Genomic DNA, 27543 nt, shown 5'->3' with positions numbered 1-27543 from the left:
ATGAAGTAACTAATTATAAAAGACAAAAATATTGAACTTCTGTGCACAGTGGTTCTGGTCAAAACATTGCAGTCAGTGATAAGCATATTGCAGCACATAAATCAGCATGACTGGTATTCTTTTCATGCTACTCACTGTATCTGTGAAGTAGTTTCTTGTTACTTAACTTGCAATTCATAATTACAAATTTGAAAAAATAATTTTACTTCAACTTCTGCAATATAATTTTTATGACAGGCTTCATAATCACACCCACCCTTTCTGTTTTCCACGTACTCCATGTTTTAGTCACAGAGATTTTATTCAGGCTTGGATCTGTTTAAAAGTGAATAAATTCATTTATATCCACAAATAAAAGTGAATAAATTAGAAACTGAAATTTCATAAAACTGATATTGAAACTAAGCAATGCTAACACCCAAGGAAGATGAAATTTGCATTGTGCAGCTAGCCATGTGGGTCCAAAGTAGCACATACTGTGTAATATTGATATTTTGTTTTCTTCATTTTGTATAAATCAATATGGTTTTTGTCACTTGTTTTTTGAGATATTAGAGATCCAGGGAAAGCCTGATGATTTATTTGTCATAATTTATGATAAATGAAATGTAAATTAAAATTTGTTTACTTATACTAACACCATTGATAGCATTTAGAAGTCTTAAGTATTTGTAAATAGAGACATAAAAATTATATATTGATTCCTGAAACTGGTGAACAAACCCTCTTGATTATGTTGCACCCATAGAATGAATAACAAACGCTATAAATAATATAGTTGTTTGTTGTAATTTTAATTAATTTACATAGAAATATGAATCAGTTTGTGGAAAAACATATATTTATAACTGGAATTCGTGGGAGGAGATAAGAAATTAATCAGCCATTAAAACCCTAACATTTTTTTGTCTTGTCTGTGTAAGGTCTTTATGATAAGAGAGCACTAAGAAGTTGTTTGGTTGTTTTCTTTTTCTTTTATTTTTCTTACAGTGTAATCACATGTGCAGTTAAACCAGCTTCAAAGACATTTAATTTCTGGCATTTCAGCAAATTGATTTTTCATTCCTTTTGAAGGGATAATTGACCTCAGAACCAGTGTTTAATTTTAAAAGATAATAATTAGCTCAGCCCTGTCAAATTCAGGAAAGGAGCTTAAAAAAAAAAAAGGCCTCTGCTTTTTCAACTAATGTCAACTGAAGTTAAATGCATTATGAATAGTGATGTTTGCTTCCATTTCCTGCTTACCTTTCTTTCACAGGTTAAAGGAATCAAATTTGTGTTTCCATTGAATTTTAGGCATGGAAATAGATTATCTTTCTGTTATAAGTGTAGTTCTGTATCAAGAGCAGTCTGCCAAAATTCTGTGTTTCCACTAAAAAGATAAATTGATGCTGAAGCCAGGCAGTTTCTGGCTAGAAAATACATAGGCAAAATCCTTTTTATTTTGGTGCGACTGAGATGTCAGGAGATGATAGCAGGCTGTAATGGCCAGGCAGTTTAGCTGAAGGGCTGGACTCTTGCTACACAAGATAGAGAAATCCCTGTGAAAGAACAAGCAGAGATCAAGCAGGTCAGTGGTTAGCAGCAGCTCACGAAGGGAGGCCAGAATGATAAGCAAGGAGAAGGCTGGAGGTGAAAGCTCTGCTTGGAATAGTACCCATAACACTTTGTATCAGTGTCAAATATTGGCTATTTGCCCTACTTTGCTTGTTATTTATTACTTACTGAATAATTAATGATGTTTCCTACCACTTCCTAGCAATTGTGTAGACTGCAAAATCTACTGATTAGTCAGCAGGTGGTCACTACTGGACAGTGTTTGAGCTCCTCGTAGATTGTCTCTGAACTGTGTTTATGTGACACAGTTTTGGCAGTAGGGGTTGCAGGGCAGTCCTGTGAGAAGAGCCTGGAAGCTGCTCTGTCAGATATGAGCCAAAAGTCACTGGCCATAGCTGAGCTGTGTCTCTTTACTTACATGTTTAAGAAAGCTTTCCCATGGTGGTAATTGGTCAGTGATCTCCCTGCTCTGAGCTTTTTAATTGTATTTTCTCCCTATTCTGCTGAAGAAGTGCAGTGAGCAAGCACCTGTGTGATGCTTGCCTACCTATCAAGATTAAAACATAATTGCTAGTATTTTGTTTAGAAGCAATTGTAGTCATTTTCTATCTAGTGGCTGTTTGGGTTTTTGTTGTTTCCTGTTGCCCTTATTACTTCTATTTATTTATAAAATTCATTCACATAATGGATAGAAATGATAGCTGTGATTTGTGGTTGGAGTATACTGCCCAACAGAACAGCTGTTGCCAATTTTCTGGAAGTTTTGACTGGTAGGCAGTGAGGTCAAGTTTATAAGCCTCTTCAAGTCACCTTTAGTGCAGGTAGATCTTTTCTTCTGTTGCGTATATTGGCATGCTGTTGACCATGTTCATGTGGCTTGCAGAACAGTGAAATTTAATCTATTTTAATACAATCAGAGGAAGCTATATTTAGTGTAAGGAAGTTTTTTCAAGTCAGATCTGAAATTATGGGAGTGGAATAATATATATACTGAAGAGCTAGACTGTCAAAGACTTTATCCATTTGTAATTACCATTTTGTGTTCATATGGTTAATCTAGTAATGTTTTGAAAGTGAGGGAGCTGTAGCATATTTGCCAAGTATTTGCAGTGAACTTAAGCAGAAAACCTGTTCTATAAAAGTCTGTACTAGGCCTGCTTTTCTGCTATGCGTATGTTTTTCTCAGCCCTATCTCTGGATGTGCCATAGTTCAGTATTTGTTGACATAATAGATTTATTGCTGTGTGATGTAAATTCACCCAGTGAACTCCCAGCAAGATTGTAACGGCTCACGGCCTGATACTCTGCTCTGAGAGGTAAAGAAGCTAAAGTAGTTCAAACAGTCAGAAAGGCCTTAGGAAGTAGGCCTTTCACCCGTCAGGAAGGCCATAAGGCCCATCACCTTAGGAAGCAGGATTTGAGATTACTTCATCACTTAATTGCCATCTGTTACAGAAAAAAAAAAAAATTGTTCTTTACAGAGACATTTTTTAATAAATATAATAAAGTATTGTTATTTGATAATAATACTTCTCTGGGCAGAGCTTTCTTGCCTCTTTCCCCATTCATGGTTTTCATTCATGCTCTTCCCTCATGCTCCTCCACCCCAAATATAAAGTTAATTGTTATCTCCTGTCCTTAGTCTCCTGCTGACCAGTGTAAGAAAATCCATGCTGGTGATGAGGTGATTCAAGTCAATCATCAAACTGTGGTAAGTACTCTGGAGGTTCTGCCCTGCAGGTTTTGCCTATTCCCACTGCTAAAAGTATAATAACTCTTACTAGGAAACTTTGCCAAAGAAGACCAGTCTTCTTGCTTTTTGAAGTATAATCATTGCTTGCACTTTAAAAAAGGCAGAAATTATCATTAACTAACCTGCAAGAATGATTTCTACACAGTGGAGACTAAATATTTCTTTCCCCCTTTTTCTTTTTTTTTCTGTTTCCCAAAACACTTACTCAATACTTATTAACTTTTTAATTCAAATGTCGCATCTTCATTCCCTCTAAAATAAAAATCCAGCAACACTTTGTATTGATTTATAACCAGTTATGATGATTCCTGTTTTCCTTTTACCTTATTCCCAAGCTGAAAGAAATGTCTCTCTAATGTGTCAATGTTCAGTTTATATTATGTGAAGCATTTAGCACTGCCCTTTGAAGAGGCTTATTTTACATTAAGATCTTAAATATTTCCTGGGTTTTTAGAGTTTTCAAGATTCTTAGAATATCATTTCAAATATATGTATCCAATCAAATCCACAGTCTTCGATATCATTTCCATGGGGACTGTACTTAAATCATTGTGAGATGGAAATTTCTTTAATGCTGTGCTACTCTGTCAAGTATGAATCCTGTTTTTTAAAAAAATCATTCTGAAAAGGAGTAGATATATTCATTTTATATTACCATTAGTGAAAATACTTTCCTGATTAGAGAAAGTAGAGATTTATTTGAATAGGTTCTTATCCTGTAACTGAATATTGGCATAATCTCATCTAATTTTGACTAAACAAGGTCAAAGTATTTCCTGGATAAATTCATATTTGTGCATTCACCAGGATAATTTGATTTTTCACAACATCCAATGACGTTCACATAACCTGTAATGAGTTGTTCCAGTAGTTAATTATTCTCACTGCCAAGTGTGGTGTCATTTTATTTGTATTATACTTCCAGTCCTTTGGTCTTGATACATTTATATCTATTTTACTGGAGATCCCATTTCTCATGTAGATATTCTCAGGATATAATCAAATTACCTCTTCACTTTTTTTTTTTTTTTTTATAACCTAAATAATTTGAGCACTTTCAATTTTTCATCATAATGCATTACTCACTTTGTTTAAAGTCCCAGCTGTAATACTTTGCATATTTAACACTGAGTTACTGCTCTACAGGAAAAACATTCATAGACACGCAATACACCTCTGCTAAAATAGTACAAATGAGACTATTTTACTGTAACCACTACTAACTTGCTGTTTGCCATTTTTTTAAAAACTTACTGTTCATTTTTTTTTCATTCACAGGCAAAACTAAAATTAAAAGAACACCTGGATTTATTTCCTATAAAATAAAAACTGTAATTTCAATTTAAATTCGTCTTTTTCCATCGGGGGTCCATTTGTAGAAAGGAATCACTAACCATTTCAAAACTGAGAGAGAAGCTTTTAAATAGGTTTAGGATGTAGAGTGGAAAATAGTTATACTGTCCCTACATTCCAGTGGAGTCAGCACAGATAACAGAACTTCTAATCCTGGAAGCATTTCTCTGGGGTTGTAAAGCTATAGCAGAGGATTAAGCATGCTGACAATGTCAGTCCATTGAATTGCTGCATGTGTGGAGTTAAGTATTTTGGGATTGGTGTGACTGGAATATTTTGGCTGTATGTTCTCAAAAAAATTCTTGTGACTTAAAATTTATATAATCATTTTATATAGAGCTTATCTGAATTAAGAAAGAAATATCTGATTGCTAAAGGTAGGTACATTAATTCACTTTTTTTCTGAAATCAGTTATATTAACAAATATATTAACCACATTAACAAAATAATGCAACTTGCTTTACTTTTCAAATGGTTTTTCAGTGTGCATGAAAATTTAATGAAACAAGTTCAGGAAGTATCAAAGTAAAACTGCTTACAAGTTATGTAATGCAACAGTTGAGTAAGAAATAAAAGATTTACCACGTGGAATTTGCTCTAACCAAAGAACACTATTATACAGTTATGAAGATCAAAGAAAAAATAATAGTACTTTAGGCAAGAAATTAATTAAATCAGTCGACTCACCACTAGCTGTTAAGATCACTTAATCATTATCCAATTTCCTTATTTGCTTTTCTGCTTATCCTTCTTGCTTATAAGATTTTAATAAAACAGCACAAGAAACTTGAAAAAATAAATTACATATTCTAAAATACATTAACTCTTTTTTATCTTGTCAGTAATAACAGGCACTAATTCTGCCATTATCTTGAGAATTTCTATTTTCCCTTTTTAATAAAATTAAACACAAGTCATTTATATGTCACTGTACTTTTATTTGTTTATAAAAATTATAATTGCACCTTAAGTTGCTTGAAATTTATCTATTCTGCTGCTTAGCTGAAATAAAAGAAGGTAAATTTCATTTTGTCTTAACTTTCCTTAAAGTTTTTTTTATAGATGGTAACTGATTCTTCAATCAGAGGATTAGGACTGCCATGCAGTGAAAACAGGATAAAATTAATACCGAGAAATACTAATTTCTTTGCATTTTCCTTAACATGAATAATATAAAATACAGAAATATATACCTATTTAGAATGGAAGCAAAGTTGATAAATTAAGGCCAAATAATCTGCATCTAAGTTTGCTAAAGACGACGACACTTCAATTGCAAGTTCCTGAGCACAGGTTTTTAATGGATTTTCTGCTTTGGAATAACTTCTTATGTTGTGGAAATGTAAAGAGGAAAACTTATTAGCAAATGCTGTGGAAGGATTTACAGAGAAAAGGATAACTAAAGACATGTAGAAAAGGGCATGTTAGGTGAAATACAATATACATTTATGAAGAATAAATGATTAATGTTCTACTTTTCATCGTTTCTCAGACGACAGAAATCTTACAGATTCAAACAGATATTGATCTAACTATCTGACCATCTGTAAAATATTTGATATACTTTTGTGCACTAAAGTATTAGATTAACTAGGGAAAACCGAGTTTTCAGAAAACTGACAACTTCTTTTGAAGATTAGAATTTGAAGGTCATTTAATAGGACAGAGAGCAATAATAATGCTTTTAGTAACTCATGTTGAAAGCTAAATGTTACTCAGGAGCAGCTGGCGAGAATCCAGAAGTCAGAATGTAGTAATTAATCCCAAATCGACTCATCGCCACGGAGGTGATGTGACTGAAAATGGCAAAGATGAACTCGGAATTAATCAGGAACACGTTTCCAGGGGAAATAGAGTTTTAATGCCATTGTCTTGACATTGGTAATATCTTGTCTGAAATACTGCTCAGGTCATTTGCAGTCATCAAAGGTGAATTTACATATGAACATTTAAAAATGTAATGGAGGCAAAGAAAATGTATTGTCTGTTTCAGATGAAGGGATTCTCTAATTTAAAATTTTTAAGGACTTCAATTTGGTTAACCCAGCCAGCTAGGTCTGAGAGAAAATAGAACTCCTCTGTCTTAACAGGTAGAGGTTACACAGGCCAGGAAAGGGAAGGAACAGTTTAAGGCAAAAAATTATGATGTAGAAGAGCGTACATTCGTATAAACAGCTATAAGTAGATGTGTGGTAAAATGTGAAAGAGATCTTCTGAGGATGGTGATTGAGGAACTGATAAAAATGACTAAGTTATAGTTGCCTACAACTACATAGAACAGGAAACAAATGGATGTAGTAGCTGGAAAGGCTCTTTCTATTCCAACACCTTTGCTTTGTTGTGTTTGCTGCAGGTGTTTGGTACGTTATCTCTAAATAGCTATTATTATTAGGTAATGTTGATACATTTTCATTCTTGATAAGGTTGTTCTCTGGAGTGAACGATGCTACATAAATACATGATCAGCAACCTAATGCCCTTTTGCCCTTTCATACTGCTCATTGTCTGTCAATGAGCATACTTTGATAATAGCAAGAACAACATGAACACTGTTTGGATGTATAATGCCCAAATTCCTATTGCTATAGATTGCATTCTGAATCTCTTTCACACAAATCCTGATATTTTATATGAGGAGGAACAAAATTAAGATCGAACAGTTTTGTTTTTTTTTTTTTTTAAGATGCAGCAGTTTGATAAATTTCAGCACTAACTTATTGATGTTAAAATATTTACTGAATTAATATTGCAGATGTATGTGTATTGAATTGTAAATTTGAGTGTTAATGAAAGTTCACTGTGGGTGGAGATATGTCTGTACATGTAACACCAGTTTGTTCTATTTGTGTTTGATTTACGATTTCTACCCCCAGAATAAGTCACCTGGTTTGTAAAGAAATGTCCACATATCACTCTAAGAATTCTGCCTTTCATTGTTTCTCTGTTACTTAATGAAATCACTCTGTAAGATAAAGGAAGAATGTTTATAATTCCACCATCAATTACTGTTAGTTACAGTTAAGAAATAAATGAGAAGAGCAAACCAGCCACCAGTGTTAATGAAGAGCTTCCATTTAGTGACAAAAAGTAGTCTCATGATCTAGCAGCCTAATAATAATTTCTGATATCCATATTAATAAAACTGCTTCCCTTGATTAGTCCCCTAGCCCAAGCAGTATTGTAAGGCAAAGTGAATTATATATTTAAAATACAAAAAGACGTCTTTTTCCTTAACAGAAAATTGAGTTTACGCTGTCTTTTTATTTATTTACATATTTTTTTTTAATGAAAATATGAAGAAAGGTCACGCTGCTAAGATTCAAGTAAATATCCAGATGGGTTTGCTTATGTATTCAAAGAGCCTTGAGGGGAAACATCTGTCCTGGTTCATGTAGGGGTTAGGTCCTACTGGAGTCAAAACAAAATTACTTGTTTGCAGGTGGTGAGCAGTGTTCTAAATAGTGGTGTCATATGTTCTAAATATTTCATAAATGTTATTCTGTACAATTGGCTTCCTGATCAAATGCATAGCAAGGCAGGTCTTAAATTCCCTTTTAGTTAAACTATGCAGCTTGTCAATACCATCAATACACACAACTCACAAATGGATGAAGGTTTAATCTACCTTCTTTCTGTGAGATGCATTATGTATTTTTGTACTCCTTGTGAGTTTTCAATGTTTTTAGAGTCTCAATCTTGTCGCTTTAACTGGAATCCCCTGATAAGCATCACTGAGTTCAACAGTCCAGTTGTTTCTTCGGTTCCTTTTCATAGATGCATAGGCTTACTCATGCACAAATGCACTGCGAAGGAGCAAAGTCACTACTGGGAGACTCTAAAGAAGTTATTGCAGACAAACTAGAAAACAAACTGGTTGAATGTAGGTTAATGATTGAGCTGTTTTTCTCAATATACTACTCATGAAGTTCTAGCTGTAGTAAAATTATCAGCTTTAGATACACAAAATTACTACAGCATTGTGTATGTTTATGTCATTAGACTCGTGATAATGAAATTTAGTATCATAAAGACTGATATTTTTGAACTGTTGTTTTGAATTTACAGTGTATTCCAGTTTCCACTAAATATATTTCTTGTACTTCCGTTGACAAAATTAATACTTTAAAACAAACAACAGTAGTGCAAAATTTTTTCACTAGAACCAATTTTTCACACTGCAGAAGTACAAGTCAATAAAAAATATCAATTGAAGAATCCTAAAAATAAATCACAAAAAAGAAATTAATTTTCTGCCTACCTGCTACCATTTTCATTTACATTAAGTTAATGTATGTACTGGACTGGACCACAGGCATATGGGACTTTCCACACTCTACTTTGTAGGCCTGGTTTACCACGAGAGCACATGCATAGAAATAGGACATTGTATTACATTATGTAAGTGTGTGTAGTAGAGAACTGCACTGTGACTAGAGCTTTACCATGTCATACAAATAGAGCATAATAATGTGCTGAATTTGTTGATTTACATGTGGTGGGTGTTCTAATTGCTCCAATTTCATTTATTCAGGAAAAAAAAAGCATCATGCTAGTCTTTTTTTCTTCTTTCTTTGTTAATCTTAAGTTTAACTTCCAGTACTGAGTGAAATGTCTTAACCCATATTGTAGAATCTGATTAACTGAATGGTTAAAAACTTAAAGGACCAAAATACCCTTTTGCTGACCACATCTCACCACAGTTAGAGGTTGATAATTGCTATTAAAGAATGTTTAAGAATAAATGTCATACTCTGTCTGAAGGACTGGTTTTCAACAAAGAATTTTTAATCCTCTGTAATGACTTCTATTTTCTCAAAGATATTTTTAGTAATACAATTAATAATAACATGTCCAAATTCCTAAGAGCATTTTATCATAGCCTAGTAGTAATGATTGCAGACTGTTCTTTAATAGATCTTTGTATTTAATGGTTTTGTCATTAAGATTATCATTGGAATAATTTATCATTAACTTAATTATTTATCATTCTTATCTAAAAGGAGCTCATGGAATTCTAATGGTTACAACATACTGAAAGTTACAGCTGTCTATAAAAATAAAAAATATTTCACTTTCAATTCTATAACTAAGTAAAAAATACATATATGCGGTCATTTTGTAATCTAGTTTGTGTGGAATGGAAGTTGATGTATTTGTTTTCAGTTGTGGCCTCTTTAAAATTACTTTCATTTTTTTCTTTCCTTTGACCAATGCATTTTTAGGATATTTTCCAGCAACAATAAAAATAGAACTTTAAAAGGCTATTAATATCCTTTTTAGAACTATGACACATATTGCAATTCTTTCCAAGACAAGTGTTCACTTTTGGGATCCTGGCTTCAGGCCACTGTTGAGATCAGACAAAAACAATAGAGTTCTAGCCTGTCTTCTCTTAGGCTCCTGTAGGAGGATTTGAACTGAGATCTCTTCATGATTGCTTTTATGATTTTCTCTCCAACTTCATGTATAATCAGTTACTGCCCTCCTCTAAAAGAAAGTAATTATAAATCATATTTGATGTAGTATAATGATATCTGTAGACTGCACTGATTTTGAATACTTGATTTTTTTTTTAATACTACTTTTATTATTTTTATTGATCATAAAGCAATGATGGTAAAACTGTTACAGTGAACTTATCAGTTAAGCTTAGTCAAAAATTATAGCAAATATAGCAAATATAATGGCACTGAATGTTTGCATGTACTTGTAAAGTTAAGCTCAAAACTTGTGGGACATCTGATTATCTAGGCAGGGTCAGAAGAGTATTGACAAAAATGCAAATGTTAGAAGACATTTATAGAATTCATGGAGCCAAATTTGTTCTCATATTTAAACCAGTATTTTAATAAGAAAATATGTAACTATCTCTAAGAAGGGTTTAATTTTTTACTGGTTTAATTTTTAAAAATGTGAATTTTGATGAATTTCACTTTCTGTTCTGAATTCATAGATTTGAGCATTTTGGTGCATATTTTTTTTTTCTCATGTGCCTGTACAGCTGAGAAAAACTTGATCATCAGCATGTAAATGTAAGACTAGTTTTAGCATAAGCATAGATATGTACTCTTTTATATTATTCAAAACTTCTCTACCCATTCAGGATGATAGGCTATTGTAAAACATTAAAAAAAAATCCCATATGAATCAGTCATTTTTTTTCATGTGCAACCATTTCATGATTATATAATTTCATATTGAAATAATCAAGAAGAACAATAAATGTCTATAAATAACCTTTTTATGAGAGGCACATATAAAATATTTTCAGTTTTAGTGATGTTCTTTTTTATATCTATGTTCCCCCTTTATAGTAACTTGAATTATTCGTCTACCTCTGTGTGGATGAATCAAGTAAATGATAATTTATTTTCAGGTAGGATCTAAAAGCTGTTATATATGTTGATAAAATGTAGCATGTCTACCTCCTCCACAGTGAGGGCTTCAACTAAGGATCCAGACAAATTATTCCAGAACTGCTAGTCCTCATCTAACAGAGAATGCAAAGTTTTTTGTATTGAAAGTCATGAAAAAAACTCTCTGCATTTGTCTAGAATGGTCACATTGAAATATTGTATGTATTTAAAGTTGTTTGTTTGTTTGTTTGTTTTTTCCTGATGCTTGCTGGAAATAAAATAAAATAAAATTTGTTTTGTGGAACAAAGTGGAAGAAGTGGAACAAGTAAATTTTGGAAGGAAACCAGTGGTTTTTGTCAGTTGACTCATCACCATGTCCCTCTGCTGTAAAATAGCTATCTCCTCTTCTTCCTTCCTCTCTCTCTCTGCCGTGTTTTCCATTAATGATACCTCTGAAAGCACTAATATTGTGTCTGTTCTTGAGCAAAGTATACATGGAATGGTTACCCAGTCAAAAGAACATATATAATATGAGTTTTGCTTGTCTTTCTCTCCGAAGTGTATTAATTTTGAAAATTAATGTTAATGTTTGAAAAATCATTTGCTGAAATCTTTTCTGGCAGTTGTCACATCCTAACTATTTTTGAAATATCAGTTCTGCTTGCAATCTTGATTTAAAATATAGTGACCTTACGAATTATTAAAAAGGAGATGGTGTTCACTTACACGTTATTTTATTGAGAAATCAGCCTTAAAAAACAAAAAAGCAGAGATCACCCAACTTCACCAGCATCATTTCAGTCCAACAGTAGTAACCAGATATACTTTATAAAAACTGTTTGTGTTTGCAGAGCAGGAAGTAATGGACCATTTCAGCTATAGAAGCCTTCCTTCACATCTAAAGCTAAATGGAAAGCTTTCAAAACTCAGTTATGGAATTTTTTTTTCTTAGGTTGGCTGGCAGTTAAAGAACCTGGTAAATGCATTGCGGGAAGACCCAAATGGTGTGATTTTAACCTTGAAAAAACGTCCTCAGAATACCCTGGTTTCTGCTCCTGCCCTTTTGAAGAATGTCAGATGGAAACCTCTTGCACTTCAGGTAAGAAGGCTGTTGCAGCTCTGGTGCCGTGGTAAATCCTTCACACTATTGAAGGGAAAGTATCTAGAACCATTCTTTCCAATGAAGAAACAAAATCCTCTTTTAAAAAGGATTCCTAATTCCTTTGAAGTAGGGTGCTAGGTCTGTGTGGCAATGCTATATGTGTCAATGAGATTGTTTTCCTCATTTTCTTCCTCAAGTTGGGAACAACAGGAGTTCGTTTACAGATAATATTACTGAGAAGCTAGGCAGCCAAAGAGTGAGTAATGTGCTCTGGCTAGCAATTGCCTCTCTCTGTTTTCATTTCTTCACAGTCTAAGAAGAGTAGCTGGTTTTAAACAAGAATGGCAGAGTCCTCTTGTGTGTCAGGAAAAGTGTCCTTGCAGTCTACGTTTCCCATCAGTTTGTTTCTGGTAGCAATGCTAATGAATCCTCTGATATTTTTGCATATATATTTCTTGAAATTAATATAGATTGAAAAAAAAAATCAACATCTTGTAGAAACATAATTAAAAAAAAAAAAACAAAACAGAAGTCAAATATGCACAGTTACTATCTCAAAAGCTTGCATTCTTTAATGATGTATAATATTCTGTAGTAAGTTTGTGTATTTTTTAACGTTGAAGGTTCAGAGTTGTTTGCTTGGTGCACATGATACATTGTGTTTCTAAATCATTTCTACATGAATGAAACAAAGCAAACCCTTCAGACCTGTGCTTTCAGATTTTTTTCCCAGCTGCCTTTTATTGTATCTTTCATGCTTCAAAGCACCTACATTCTATACAGCTACTTCATGTAAGCAATTTGTGCAACCTTTGCAGCTCAGGAATGCTGACATTTTGTTTCATGCCACCTTTCCTTTCCCTATGACTACCTTTACTGAGGGAGAGGAAAGGGACATTGTGACACTCGGAGGAGACTGAAATCCCCTCAGATTTTCCCGCCATAAGGGCAAAGGTTTAACGACCTTCTCTCGCAATATGATTGTGTGTCAGTCTGTGAATTTCACATGAAGTCTCCAGAGACAATGAAAGGCATTTTAATACTGCTTCCATAGAGAACCTTTTTATGTTGCTACGTTAAAGAATTGTAATTCACCGGTATCACAAATTCAGGAAGCTGCATCAGTGTGAAACTAATATTTGCTGTGTGTACAACATGGTATTTTCCACAAAAGTTATTGCCCTTTGTCATGGTAGTCAGATATATTAAAGTGCACCCAACTCTTCTGTAGAATTTTCAACTTTTTCACTTTCTGTGTCCTCTTCTGATGACTCGGAACTCAAGAGTCCCTGAAGAACAAAGGGTTGGTATAATGGATATCCACTGTCATTTGACTAGGATGTTCTTCCATACCAGAGAATAATGATGAGAGATTTCAATACATATATGAATCATCTCAGGAAACATTCCCAGGGTTATTTCTTAACGGTAGACTTTGTAATAAGATGTTGAAAATCTTTAAGATCTTTAACATCATGTAGTCTTCTTTAGTCTTCAGTCCACAAAAATGATCTCAAGTGTTAGGACCTAGAAACAATTCCAAATGCAGTTTTTGGTTTTGCCAGTTTCTCACCTAGATCTAGTGTCATTACTGTTGTCGTTAATGACTTGGAACTAGCATAATTAATTTCAAGATGATACTAAATCTTGGGTTTCCTGGACAGCTGACCTAACAGCTTGATGCTGCTGAAAAACAATGATCTCACTTCCCTCTCTCTGTTCGTGGCTGCAGGATGTCCTTGCCTTTGTTTGACTTTGTTTGGCACTTTTTAGACTCTCCAGATTCTTTTAATTCATTCATTTGGTAGGGAGGCTTCTGGTTTTATTTGTTTGTTTTTCTCATGCTTTCTCCTGCTTCTGGATTAAATTTCATCTTGGAGCATCAAGAAGCTATCTGACAGGCTTTCAAAAATAAGGGGAATACAGTCAGCAGAGACAAGGTTTTATATTTCAGTTAAAATTAACTAGCTACATGAATGTAGGATATGGAATGTCTGGCCATGTGACAGTGTACAAAATAAAGTCTGAGTTAAAGTAGATCAAGACTGTAAATGATCCAGCAAATGTCAGACAGTCACAGAAAAAAAAAGGGTAGCATAATACAGCCTGCGATGCATGTACATGCAGAACATTCTTCCATCCTAACATAGTATTTGTGATGTTTAAATAGCAAATTTCAGATCAGATTTTGGCTTAAAAATTTTCTTTCACTAATAGTTGCCTGTTTTTCCTCTATATTTTCCTTTCTTCTTTACTGGCTGAAGAGGGAAGAAAGGAAATAAAGATACTTTATACAAAGTGAACCCAAATCTTTCATGAAAACAGAGCCAAACATTTCCTTCCTTCCCTTGCCTTCACCAACTACCAGAAAGCAGGATCCTAAAGGAATTAGGCAGTTACCTAGAAAGTGACAATCCTTTTTCTGAAGTCACAGATGTGGCATAGTCTTTGATGGGATATATATATATATATATATCCCATGAAACACACATATATATAAAATAAAATAAAATATTTATCATTTATCAATTTTTATATAATAATTATTATTATTTATTAATTAAATTAAAATATTAATAAAATTTATATATATATATTTGTTTAGAAGAATTAGAAGAGTTGTCAAATAAATTTATTTAGAAGAAATCATGCAGTCACTCCTGTACATAGCTACATGAAGTATGTGTGTGATTCAAAAAGGTGATGAATTGTTTTGTAAAATGCTAAAATGTAAGATATAATTCTTATAAAAATGCACAACAGAATTTCAGAGGTAGGATTTAAGAACTTGAAATTCAGAGGTTTGAAAAAACATTTGTTATCTGATACTCTGGAATTTTTAAAGTCATCTTTTCTACGACTGCTTAACGTACATATAGGTTTTAATTTTTTTCACAATACTTATGTTAAAAAAAATAACAAGAAGTTAATTTATGAATCATTAGGTGATACAGAATCTGTGAATGGGCATAATTTTCTTTTCCATCTAACTGTACTATTTCTTAGCTGTATAGTTCCCTTCATACAGTAGACTTCAAAATAGACAAAAGTTCTGCTTCAGTTATCTTTCAGTGAAACATCTGTCATACCATTTTTTCTTATTTTGTCTGTATTTGGCGTTATGAGACAATACAAAAACTTTTCTTTTTTGAATTCTTTGGTTACCCTTCCTCTCAGTGGTTCTTTTGTCTGCAATGACAGATAGAGTTCTGTTTGTTTGTGTTTCTTGTTTTGTTTTTTAATAAAAAAGTGAGCATGGCAGCCATTTCATTCAGTTCAAGGCTTTATTGTATTTTTTTTTTTATTCCTAGAAATTTTCTAATGAGAATCATCCTTCCTGTTACATGTACTTGACCCAGAACATTAAACTTTAATATTTTGCTTGAGCTATAGAATCTTCCGGTTGGTGATATGAGTAATAAAGCTTTTCTGCACTGACAGTTTTCTAACAATTCTTACATATTAGAAAATGCATGCCATGCGCTGAGACTTACTAAATATCTTCTAAATAATGCTAGTTAAGTAGCTAATTTCAGTTCTTAAATAGATAAAAAATGCATAATAAAATTTATACAGAAGATAAATTCTGTAACATCATGAGAACAGAAACTTATAGAGCAAAAGAAGGGAAATAACATCTGCTTAGACGAACGTGGAAATCAAAAAAGCTGTATATTTCAACTATCAAAAATGCATAAATCCACAAGACATGAACATACTGAGAATGTACTTGCTGTTTCACAGCATAGCCATGCTGATTTGCCAGTACATGAGAAGTACTGGTGTAGCAGTAGTAGTAAGACTTTTGTTTTGTACTTACGAGGAGTAGCATCTTACTGTTGAACAGCCCACCTTTCTGAATAGCAGCTTGTCCAATAAGCAATTAGTTATCCATACTGCTGGCATGAATGAATCTGTTCTGACAAAAATGACACGCTATAGGAATTCATAGGGTGATACAGTTACAAAGCCCAATTTTCCCTTACCACAGGCAATCCATGTAGAAGAGTGACGCCTGTGTGTTTTCTGTGAATTCACCCATCAGGGGAATTCTGGGGATTGAGTTTATTCCTTCAAGGGAGAAAGCAGAGACTCAGTGCCCCATCCTTAATCATCAAATCCCCTCAAAAGGTAAGGGATGTCCATGTTCGAGCCTCTTGTTGCTGTATGACTGGGCTTCGCCAGCTTTCTGGATCTTGTCCTGCTTTTTTTTTTCTTTTGCAGGATGCACTGTGGCCATGTGTTTATTGTTTTGAACAGCACTTTGAAATAGACACCGTAAATAATTATTCCCAATATTTGCAAAACACACTCAAAGTCACAGCAATGTATTTGTTTCCAAAACAGTTTGAATTTTTCCATTTGGCAAGCAATTGTTTATTTCTGATGAGGGTCAAATTTGTGTTTCATTTTCATTCTGGCATTTAAGCATTACTTAATTATCCTACTTATAATGAGCTGTTCTTGTTAGAAATTATGAGTAGCTAGCAGTTACCTGGTGTGTTACTTTCAGAAGTTCTTTATAATCAAAACATGATTTTCTTGAGATTTTTTTTGCTTGCTAGTGACTTGTACATTATGTCAAGCAATCATTTGCACACATGCTCAGAGTCAGCAAAATAATTTTAAGAATTTTATCTAGACCTGAGATGGAAAATTTAAAAAGTTGAGGACGTCTTTTTAATTGATAGCCCTGGCTGTGATGATATTTGCTATTATTAAAATGACCTAGTTTAGTCAGTTGAAAAAAATTCAGAGCACAGTACAATTCATTAGTGTCCTTGGAAACAAACCGCATGAGGAAAAAAACAGAATTTGCTTTTCTTGCTGCCAAAGAAAGAGGAAACAGATAGTGTTCAGAATTGTTAAAAACAAACAAACAAAAAACAGAACACCCTAAACAAAATGTTACAGTGAACAGGAAAGTTCTAATTTTCTGGGAATTACTCTCAAGAGACTTGTACAGGTAGTTTCTTTTCTGAGTCTGAAATGCCTTTTATGCCTTTTCTTCTTGTCAATCTCTGATGGTGATAATATAAAACAAGGTATCCAGCTGCAGGTAAGTTGAGGGATTACTAGAATGTTTGCTGTTTAGTGTCTTTACTACTACTGCCATGTCATAACTGTGAAATAGTGATGGTAAACTAAATGCAGTAGCTAACAGTGCAGATTGCACTAGTCCATAATCTCCAGACAAGGAATGGGAAAGGTAGCCAGGAACGATGCTTGTCTTTGGCGGTACTTTGTAATTATTTGTATTTTGGGAATGAAAGATAAAGCCAGACATTTGATTAAATAAGAGAGAATTAACAATAAGCAGAGAAGACAATGATATGGACCCGTGTGCAGGCTGATTTTCTCATGGAAGACTATTCTTTGCTGCTATTTAAAACAGCCTATGCTTATTGAATGACATAAATATATTTTCAATGTTTATCTCTGCAAGAAAGAAAAAATATTACCATTAGTCTTAGTAGTTTTCATGGTAGAAAACTAGTTGTGACTATTTAAGCACAATTTTGTATTTGAATTGAATTTTTCATATACATTATCTGATTAATAATACTACATAAAATAATTCCTATTTCTTGAATGAAAATATCAGACTGCACATTGACTGAAAAAGATTTTGTGAATATGTTTTTGCATTGAATATTTATTTAGTAGTCCTTACATCCATTGACTCAGACATCCATATGATGTTTGGGTAAAAAAGTCATCATCTAAAAATTAAAAAAAATTAAAATCCTAAAAAATCCTCAAATTTTAATAATACTTTAAATATATATGGTGTGCACATTTACTGGTTAGATTAATTGAGAGTAGACAGTATAGAACCTATTTTTTATCTTTGTGATACATGCATCACAGCTATGATTTCAGTGAAAAATAATAAGCAATTGTTGAGAATAAATCTGTAGACACCAATATTATTATTCTGAGTGCCTTCGTTCACTGAAAGGTTTCCAGATTTCAGCTAGTCTAATATAAGGTATTTTAATAGTGTATGTCATTTTCTCCTCAACTGATTTTTTTGTTTTGGTTAAAAATCATAGTTTGATTTTGAATCTCAGATTTTTCCATGAGATACATTTTAAATTGATTTCTTTAATGGTCTTTTATTATTTTATAAATAGCATTGAACATGTTGCTGAAGCAGTGTTTCCATGGGCATCTTTTTGTAAGAATCGTCATTAATCTAAAAATGGCTAATTCAAAATGAAGGTGTGATGTTGGCTTAATGTTGCTTGAATCATAGAAAACATTAATTTATTATTCATGTATTTCTGATTTTTTTGTTGTTGTTTTTTGTTGTTTTTATTGGCAGCCTGTAATTCCAACCAGCCCAACAAGCAGTTCCACCACACCAACAAGTACAATGGGCATGTCCTCCAAAATGGAAAACTCAGCACTGCAGGATGTTTACATTCTTTCTTCAATGTCAGGACTTTATGGCCCCAGGTATTTAACTCCTAATGAATCTGAGCTCTTGAAAAATAAAGTTTTACACTTTAATTTCACTAGATTAGTAAAAGTGGGAAAATAATTCATCTAGATATTTAGTGAAATTATGAACTGGAAATACCTTAGACAGCATATCATTTTTTTGAGACACTTTTAGCTTTGATTTGGGTAGATACAAGTTGAGCAAAAGCTGGTTTTCTCAAGTAGAAAAGCATTTAAAGAAGTTTTTCATCCCTTAGTCTTATTTACTCATGTGACTAGCAGCTTATTTGAAAGCATGCATTTCTTCAAGGGAAATCCTTATCACCTCATATTGCAACAGTTACTGATTCTCCCTTTCAAATGCAAGAAAACTCTTGGTTAGTTATGTTTATATTGCAATTAGAATGGAATCTAATGATTTTATTAATTTACATTTGTTGAAATTGAATTGTGTCACTTTTATGAAAGCTCTCACACACAGCAATTCAATTACCACTCACTTGTCATTTATAGAGCTTATGATAGATAGTTGGTACGCTTTAGGTTTTTCATGAAATGGTTTATTTCCTCATGATCTTCTGGTTTACTATTTTTAGGGATGAAATTGGCATAATGTCTTGTGATGACATCAGCAAATTTGGAAAATCTGCAATGAAAGGCTCTGAGTCTCCAAATTATTTTCTTGAGCATGAAAGTGGTAAATACTACACGTTAATTGAAGGTGAAGGCCACCCTGTAGGCTCTGAATATGAGAGAAGCAGAGCTGCAGGGGTGCGGAGAAGAGAAAAAACACCCACTCACGGTAGGCTTAATTTCTTTAACATTTTCAAATTAACTGGATTTACAAGTTGTAGTATAAGTGCTACAACAGCCCTAAATATCTGCCATTCTTTGTTAGATGGTGTGCTGTTGGCTCTGAAAGATGTAAAGTCAGAGAAAACTCAGCACTGTCTTTAAAGAGACATAATTGTTTGAATAGTGTTCTATGATGAAATTTAATACTATAAATATATTTTAGTATGTTTGAATAATGACTGTTTAAATATATAATACTATTAAAACATCAATCAACTCTTGTTTACTAGAATATTTTTATGTACACTCATATAATTACAGTTATATGTATCTGTGCTTGCTTATATGTATATCTGTGTAAAAATTACTGTTGAAAATGACAATTTTCTTAGTTTATCTCTAAAAATGATCTTTCTGGTGTTTGATGAATTCTAGAATGATGCAACTGAACCATCAGATTACATACTTGAGTGTTTCAGTTTTCAGGGAAGTAAGTTGTTATTGTTCAGAATTCTACTTATTACAGAATTTTAAGATAAAATATTTATAATCAAAACTGTGATTATATGTGAATTTAGTAATGCAAATGACATGCTTTTTGTGTCTCAGAGAAAGCAGTGTTGACTGCTTTTGGACATAACGTTCCCTAAGGCTAGCTTCCATCTTCTGTCAAATATTTATGATGCCATCAATAAGTACTACATCCACCAACTCTGATGTTTTTTTTTTTCCTTTCCCTCATTTTGTTAAAAAAAAAAACCCAAACATATTTTCTTCATCTTTGATGAAATTTTAACAGATTTTTGTTCTACATAGACACTTAGTAACTTCTACAGCCATTTATTCACTGCTTGAGAGGGCTGTAACCAGGTTAACACTGAAGAGTAGTACTGCATCTTAAATACGGTAACATTGCATTTATCTCCCTGATAAGTGACATCATTTTATAATAAAATTAGAATGAAAGAGAAATATTAACTGTGATTAAAATTGGAAGCAGATGGATGGATTTGGCATGCTTTCATAGGATTGTACTACATAATAACTTCAAGTTTAAAATACTGGGCTCTGTGCCTAATCATAATAGTACACAAATGGCCTAGTTTTACAATGGAGAGTTCTATCTGATTTTCTCTAACTTTCTGACAGTGTTCTACAATCTAGTAAGAATTTGTTTTGCAAATATAAGGATATTTTTTTCTTCTAGAATAATTGTTAAACCAAAGTATTTTTTAATGCTGGGTTAAATTAATCTGATAATTAACAGCAATTCCAAATTGTTATAGTATACGTTTTTACTTTTTGACTTGAAGATGTATATTTGATTCATCAAAGTGACTGTATGTCTCTGTGGAAAGACAAGATTTCTGGTGGGTCTATGAAACATGCATCTGATGCTGGAACCAAATAGCCATGGGCTAAACAGGAAAAATGAGACTTTTGAAGTCTTTCATGGTTGAACAGATGCTTTCATTATTGCTACAACTCACACAAACTGCAGCTGAAAAATTCCTGCCAGGGATTTGCCAGAAATAAAGTGATTATTAGAAATCAGTTTCTGTTGCAGCTGGTGGTAGATGGAAGAATACTTGGGAAAATGAGACCCTCAATACTGATAATGTATGCAAAATCCATGGAGGCAAACAAGCTTCTTTTTTTCATAACATTTGTGAAAATTGATTTTGTATTTATCATGGTTGCAGTGCATTCTGTTTTTTTCAAGGCTTATTGTCTAACATTAGTCTTGGCTCTAACATACTTAGAGTTCCTGCATTTAGGGATCCTGTAGCCATGCATATCAAATCTCTTCTGTTTGTGTTGGAGAACAAGGTATCATAATCAGTATTGTTTTCTTCAATTTCTATTGTTATACACAGTAATCTTCCTGTTGTCTTATTAGTATTCAAGTTGCAATTGTAAAAGTAGTTCATAGGTTACATTTATTAAAGAATTTTAAAATAGTATGCAGAATCACTTTTTTCTTCACTTGTGTGTGTTTCTCATCCTAAGTTCCTACCTTTAATGTTGATCATGCTGTGGCATCTGGGGTTTATGTGTTACAAATCTCATCATGGTTTCAGACTTTTCTTCTCTTGAACAGAATAGCTGCCAAGTTTTTCTGTGAATTTCAATTTGTTATGTGCATTCATATTCATATTCTTGTCTTGTTGACTTTTTTGTGTGTGTTTGTTTTTTAAGAAACCTACTGTACTTGTCAGCTGGCACACTTGATTTTGTGGGTCATGCAAAAATTAACCAATAATTCAAAGGTGTCTGTCTTTTGTTTTTTGATACTAATACACTCAGACAAGGCCAAAGTGCTTATGCTTTATAGTCAGTTTTTGTAGTATTCCAAGTTTAATGGTCTGCTATTGATTCTGTTGATACCATAGGGGAGCACGAGTAACATACATGGAACAAAAGGAACAAAGGAACAAAACATATATCACATCCATATAGCCATAAAATCTATTTAACTAAAATTCTAGTGTCTGAATCTTTGTTGTTGTTATTAGCAAACTACACTCCATCTTTTGTTTTTAAGACATTTGAAATTAATCTTCCTTGAAACTGTGAGGCCTCACTACTTACCAAGTGTTTTTTCCTGGTCAGATAGGTTTTACTATTTAACTAGATACGTCATATAGCTGTAGTAATGATCTTTCTAGCTTAACTAAGGCTCTCTACAGCTCCCTGAAGGGAGATTGTGTTGATGCGGGAGTTGGCCTCTTCTCCCATGTGATAGGACTAGAGGGAATGGCCTCAAGTTGCACCAGGGAAGATTCAGGTTGAACATTAGAAAATGCTTCTTGGAGAGAGAGTGGTCAGAACTGCCCAGAGAGGTGGTGGGGTCACCATCCCTGGAAGTGTTCAAGAAATGTTTGAATGTTGTACTGAGGGACATGATTTAGTGGGAAGTACTGGTGATAGGTGGACAATTGGACTGGATGATCTTAGAGGTCTTTTCAACCTTGGTGATTCTATGATTCTAAATCAGACGCTTTTAAAATTATTTTTTTATTCTAAAAGATCTATTTAATGAGTGAGCAAGATTTTCTGGAAAAGAACTTCAGACTACTTTAAATTTACAAGTAATTTCATCAGAATCATTGGTACCTTCCTTCTTATAATGAAGAGGATAATCTTACATCTGCCGTGTTTAACTGATTCTGAATGTTATAGCTTAAATATATAGGTGCTGATAAAAAGGTTTCTCTGAAGGCTTATGTCATGCCTCTGATGTGCAGGCATTACTCATTCTACAGCCTGCTATTTATGATCTTCAGAAGTCATATTGGCTCACCTTGATTTACTTCCAGGTGATTTAAGACCTGTTTCAATGCCTACTGACTACAGTTGGATAGGGGAATCAAAGGAACAAAACATATACAAGAGAGGAAGCCGTGGTGAGTTTGTTTTTTTCTCTGCTGTTCCCAGAGGTTTTTTTATAATCGTTTTTTTTTTTCCCACTTAAGAACCAGGAAGATATCGTCACAGAACTAAATCTACCTTTCGTGATGGCCATAAAAAATAGGCTGTACTGGTACAGTACAGTTTGTATCAGCACAAGGCTTTTACTTTTAGTATAATGACAGATAATGGGAAGAAAGGGGGAAAAAAAGCCAAGTGAGATTTAGATACGTGCTAATATCAATCAGTTCTTGATCCATACAGTTCTGCAAAATAAGTGATAAGAATTAAGATCTGAGAATAGGACTTTCCTGTTGATCTAATTTCTGTTCTTTTGATTTTTTTTTATTCTGAAATATATCCCCCCAAAAGTACATTTCCTATTAAAATAATTTTAAGAAATACAACTGCAAATGTATTCTATCAAACTTTTTAACAAAGAATGTAATTATGCCTGTGTTTTCAGTCCTTAACTTTAGATCCATCAAATTGATTTCAGAAAGAACTTGAAATATTAACATTTTCTAATTAATGATGCTTGTTTATTTTATAAGTTAACTGTCATCTCTTAGAATGGTTCAAATAATAATTTGATTTAAAAAGCAGATTTGATTCAAAGCCTAGGGAGGATACTGTGAAATCCACACTTGAAACTTCAAAAACTAAGTTAGGTACATGTTTTACTGATTAAAAGTTATTTTTAATGAAGATTCTTCTGTAAAGTTTGCTTAGATTAAAGAAGTAGCCTGTAAAGATGTCACTGTTGTGGCTGACAGCTGAACATAAATGATGAGCAGTCCATTGAAAAAGTCCAGTTAAATTTAAACAATGCTAAAGAAAACACAGTATTATCTGTAGGAGCAAAAATCCAGTAGGAGATGGAAAGCATAGGCCCTTTCACTAATGACTAAGAAAAAAATGAGAGTAAGTAAGTAAGTAAATCTTAAATTATTAGAAGTGCAGCCTATGTAATGTTACCATGAGATTGGTGCTATGTTCTGCTTTGAAGCCAGATGACTGGGATGTATTTGAGTTCACAGCAGTGAATTCAGTGAGACATTGCAAAAGTTTTGTGGTGATTGTCCAGTACAGGAGATATTTAAAAGTAGGCTGGATAATCACAGATGCCATTCAGTTTAAACTGTTGTAACCAAAATCTGTTTTTAAATCAAAACTGTCATTCAGAATGGCATGTCAAATACTGTAAAAATGACATTAACTCAGAAATTAGGTGCAGAAAGATTAGAAGTGTGTATGCATATAAACTAATTACAAAGGCATTTGACATGCAAATGATGTACCCTGGAAAGAACTCCCAAGATTCGTGCTGTGTGTTTTAATGACTGCAAAGCATGAAAAGTACTGTCATTTGTTAACACACTCAAGGATGGCATACATGACTCTACTGTAGCTCAACTCCACTTGTTGATTGCATAATTAGCCCTAACTTAACGGCACCTTACCCACACTGTAAATCATTTTGTGTGTTTATAGAGTGCTACTGCTGTAGATTTTAATGATAACGTAAAGTTAAGTGTTAATTCTGTCTACTAGGATATTCTGTCTTCTATGTCCTTTCTAAATATAGGTGATTTTTCTTAAACCAAATTTATGTGTAAATGGCTCCCTGTAAATAGTTCTGTAGTCCTGAACATGAAGTGTTGTTTGGCAACTCTTTCACTGAGATGATAGAGTGATTTACAGGAGGAGGAATGCACAGACTGGTCTGTTTTGAAGACTTAGGGTTGAATTCCTAGATTCCAGGAATAATAAAGAAATGAAAAAGAGATTTTTAAAAGGTTCCTTTCCATATCTCATCTCTAACTGTCGTGTTTTTTTAATGGGGAAAAAAAGCGTTAACATTTGTATTTCATTTTATTGTATTGTTTTGTAGTTTAGTGGAACGCTGTACATTTAATAAAGATTGTTCCCCAAGGCAGCCAATATTTTGTGTAAATGTAAAAACTGAAAAATCAGCTGTTCTGTATTTCCCTTGAGCTTAAACACACCTCATATAACATGTTGAAACAAGCTGTGTGTTTGAAATATCATAGTGCAATATTTATTGTAAACTTATGTAAGATTAAAATAAACTTGTCGTAAAGGAAAGCAAGGTTTTGTATTTAGCTGGTAAGTTGCCTTAGCAGTTATGATTGTAGGAATGAAATCCAGATTCTCTGTTTTGTCTCACTTGTATTTCTTTTCACTTTTTTCCATCCAACCACTGACTCTGAGAATTCACTTCTGCGGTACCTGAGTGATGATAAGATATTGGTTATCCAAGAAGAGCCTTTGACACAGAAAGACAGCAAAAGGGACACAGGTCGTAGGTCAAGAAAAAAAGGCAAAAGTGCAAGCAGTCCAAACTACCCTATTAGTCCATCTGTGTTGACATCTACTGTTAATGTTAGGCTTGAACCAGGACAGCAAGAAATCTTGAATTTCGCACTAGCAGAAAATAATACTGTTCCACTTTACCACGTAAGTACATAACGAAATGTTATTTAATTTTATTTATTAATTTTATTGATTACATGGAAAATCATTAAAACATTTTCCTTTAAGGACTGATAAGATATAAAGGCATATTTTTTTACTTTATATTTTAATACTGTGTTTTGTGGTCCAAGAATTTTCATAATGCTCATATCAAGACAGCTTTCATAGAATAATAATTTAGACAGATGGAAAAATGCATAGCAAGCACCACTGGATGTGAGACGAGATGCTTTATGTAAGGTAGTGCATTTGACCTTTTTCTTTTTTTTTTTTTTTAATGATTCATAAGGATCTCAAGCTCTGATAACAATTACAAATTACTTAAAGTGACCATGTATCTAATTTAGTCAGCATGTCTTTTAAAAACAGACTTAAGCTTATTGTTTAATTGTGATACCATGGCCACAGTCCAGTAATATGAATTTGTTCATTATAATAATACAGAAAATATTTTGTAGTGAAAACTGTGGATTGTCACTAGCCTGGAAGCAATAAACTTGGAATAATTGTGTCTCCCAGATGAACAGCCAGTTCTCATAACTACAATGAAAAAGTTCCCGCAACTGTCAGCTAGTACAGAATTTTGGTGTTGCTTCAGATGACTAGAAATGAATAGCCTTTCAGAGATCAATTTCATTATTCATACTTTGTATGTGTATCTTGCCTTCTTCATGGTCCTACCATTTCAGAGCAGACCACTCCATTCTTTTGATACCACAGAGTGGTATCTTCAAAGGTTTGGGGGCTCAAATCTTAATGAATTCAAGGCAGTTTTACTAAAAGAGCAGATTTCTTCCCCACAATCAATGTGGAAGTTTCTTAGGGTGTATTTATTTTCTAATCTTGGTGAACTTCATTTTGGAAGTAGTAGAAGAAAACACAGGTGTTGTAGCAAGTTTCTTGATACTCTTTTGCATTTGGGGGCTTTGATGGTGTTTCTCTCCCTAAGCAAAATCTTGGGAAATTATTCTATTTTCACCAAGACTGAGAGGTGAGTAAGCTTTGCCTAGGGGGATACATTCAAACATAGCCTGCTATTCATCTCTGTTTCCTGAAAGCTGCCAGAATTTGGTATTTTGAAGATCAGATATTTTCCTTTTGTTGTGAGGTAAATGTAAGTTTCCTTTTCCTATGCCAATGAAACTTAGCATTTTTGAAAAACATAGGGTTTCCCCAACTTTGGAGAAAGTCAAGTAGTTTATAAACCAAAATATATGACTGTCTGTGGACATTTGTTTCTTGCATCTGTAAACTCTTACACAGATTACTGGGATCAGAGAGTCAAAGGAAAAGGATTTCAAATCCAGAGAAAAAACTGTCATCATCTAGTTTGTTAGGAGTGAGAAAATCATTGTGCAAATCTGCAAAAATAAAACAGCGTGTCATAACTCTGCAAATGTTTCTCTGTAAAGACTCCCATTGGAACAGTGAAAGTCTCTTGACTCACCTGACTTCTGAAGAAAGGGAAATGGGTTATGTGGGGTAAATTGCTGGCTGAGTTTTAAATAATGATAGTTGCTGGTTAAGTTCCGAGGCGTGTTGTCATACCATTTATCATCATCAAAGCAACCTCATTGCATTCCTGTTTAAGGCTAATGTGTGGTACATATCCACACTTTTCCCAACACAGTCATATAAATGTTGTGTTCTGAACAGCAATTTGCCAATCACTTTGCCAAAAAAAAAAAAAAAAGCACATCACAGAAGTATTATTTCATTTTAAAAACTGCAGTAGTATAATATGCAGTTATAAATAATTATTGACCTTTTTTTTCTGTAGATCAAGGTGAGTAGGAGCAGAATTCTTATGCTGTGGCTTTCATTTTGTATTAAAAGAACAACATCATTTTTAAACAAAGATACTAACCTAATATGATATTGCAGGATAATAGAAGTACGAAAACATAATCTAACAGCATAACATGTCAGCTTTAAAGGGTTTGAATGTAATGGTGGTAACTGAAGAAAAAAGGCATCCTTATCATGGGAGCACATAACATTACATTCTGTGGTTGGTCTACACCAAAAGACCGTTCAGTACCAGTCACATGAAGTCTGTTACAATGTGTGCTTACTGCAGAGGATGACACCTGGAAGAGTCACTTGCAGACACAGTGGTGTAAATTCTTCTACCAGTCTAAGTGTTTCAAACAGCATTTGAGTCACAACTTTGCAGTTCTTCAGGAGAGAGTCAAAGGAATCAAAATATCTCAAGCACTCAGTCAACTGCCTTATAAGTATATGAGAGGAACTGAGTCAATGATACAA

The 27543-nt window shown here is 33.4% G+C and overlaps 1 protein-coding gene across 1 annotated transcript in view; it reads left to right on the top strand.

Annotated features, from left to right (window-relative positions):
- LOC125699886 (connector enhancer of kinase suppressor of ras 2-like) overlaps positions 1-27543 on the top strand; it is a 172203-nt gene that overhangs the window by 94729 nt on the left and 49931 nt on the right. The window contains exons 8-13 of the mRNA XM_048959890.1: positions 3200-3268; positions 11974-12120; positions 18452-18585; positions 19167-19372; positions 22686-22772; positions 25004-25257. Coding sequence (XP_048815847.1) covers positions 3200-3268; positions 11974-12120; positions 18452-18585; positions 19167-19372; positions 22686-22772; positions 25004-25257 — 897 coding nt within the window. The remainder of the gene's footprint in view (positions 1-3199; positions 3269-11973; positions 12121-18451; positions 18586-19166; positions 19373-22685; positions 22773-25003; positions 25258-27543) is intronic.

The sequence above is a fragment of the Lagopus muta genome, chromosome 13, assembly GCF_023343835.1.
Source record: "Lagopus muta isolate bLagMut1 chromosome 13, bLagMut1 primary, whole genome shotgun sequence".
NCBI lineage: Eukaryota > Metazoa > Chordata > Aves > Galliformes > Phasianidae > Lagopus > Lagopus muta.
This window is presented reverse-complemented; position numbering and strand designations above follow the sequence as displayed.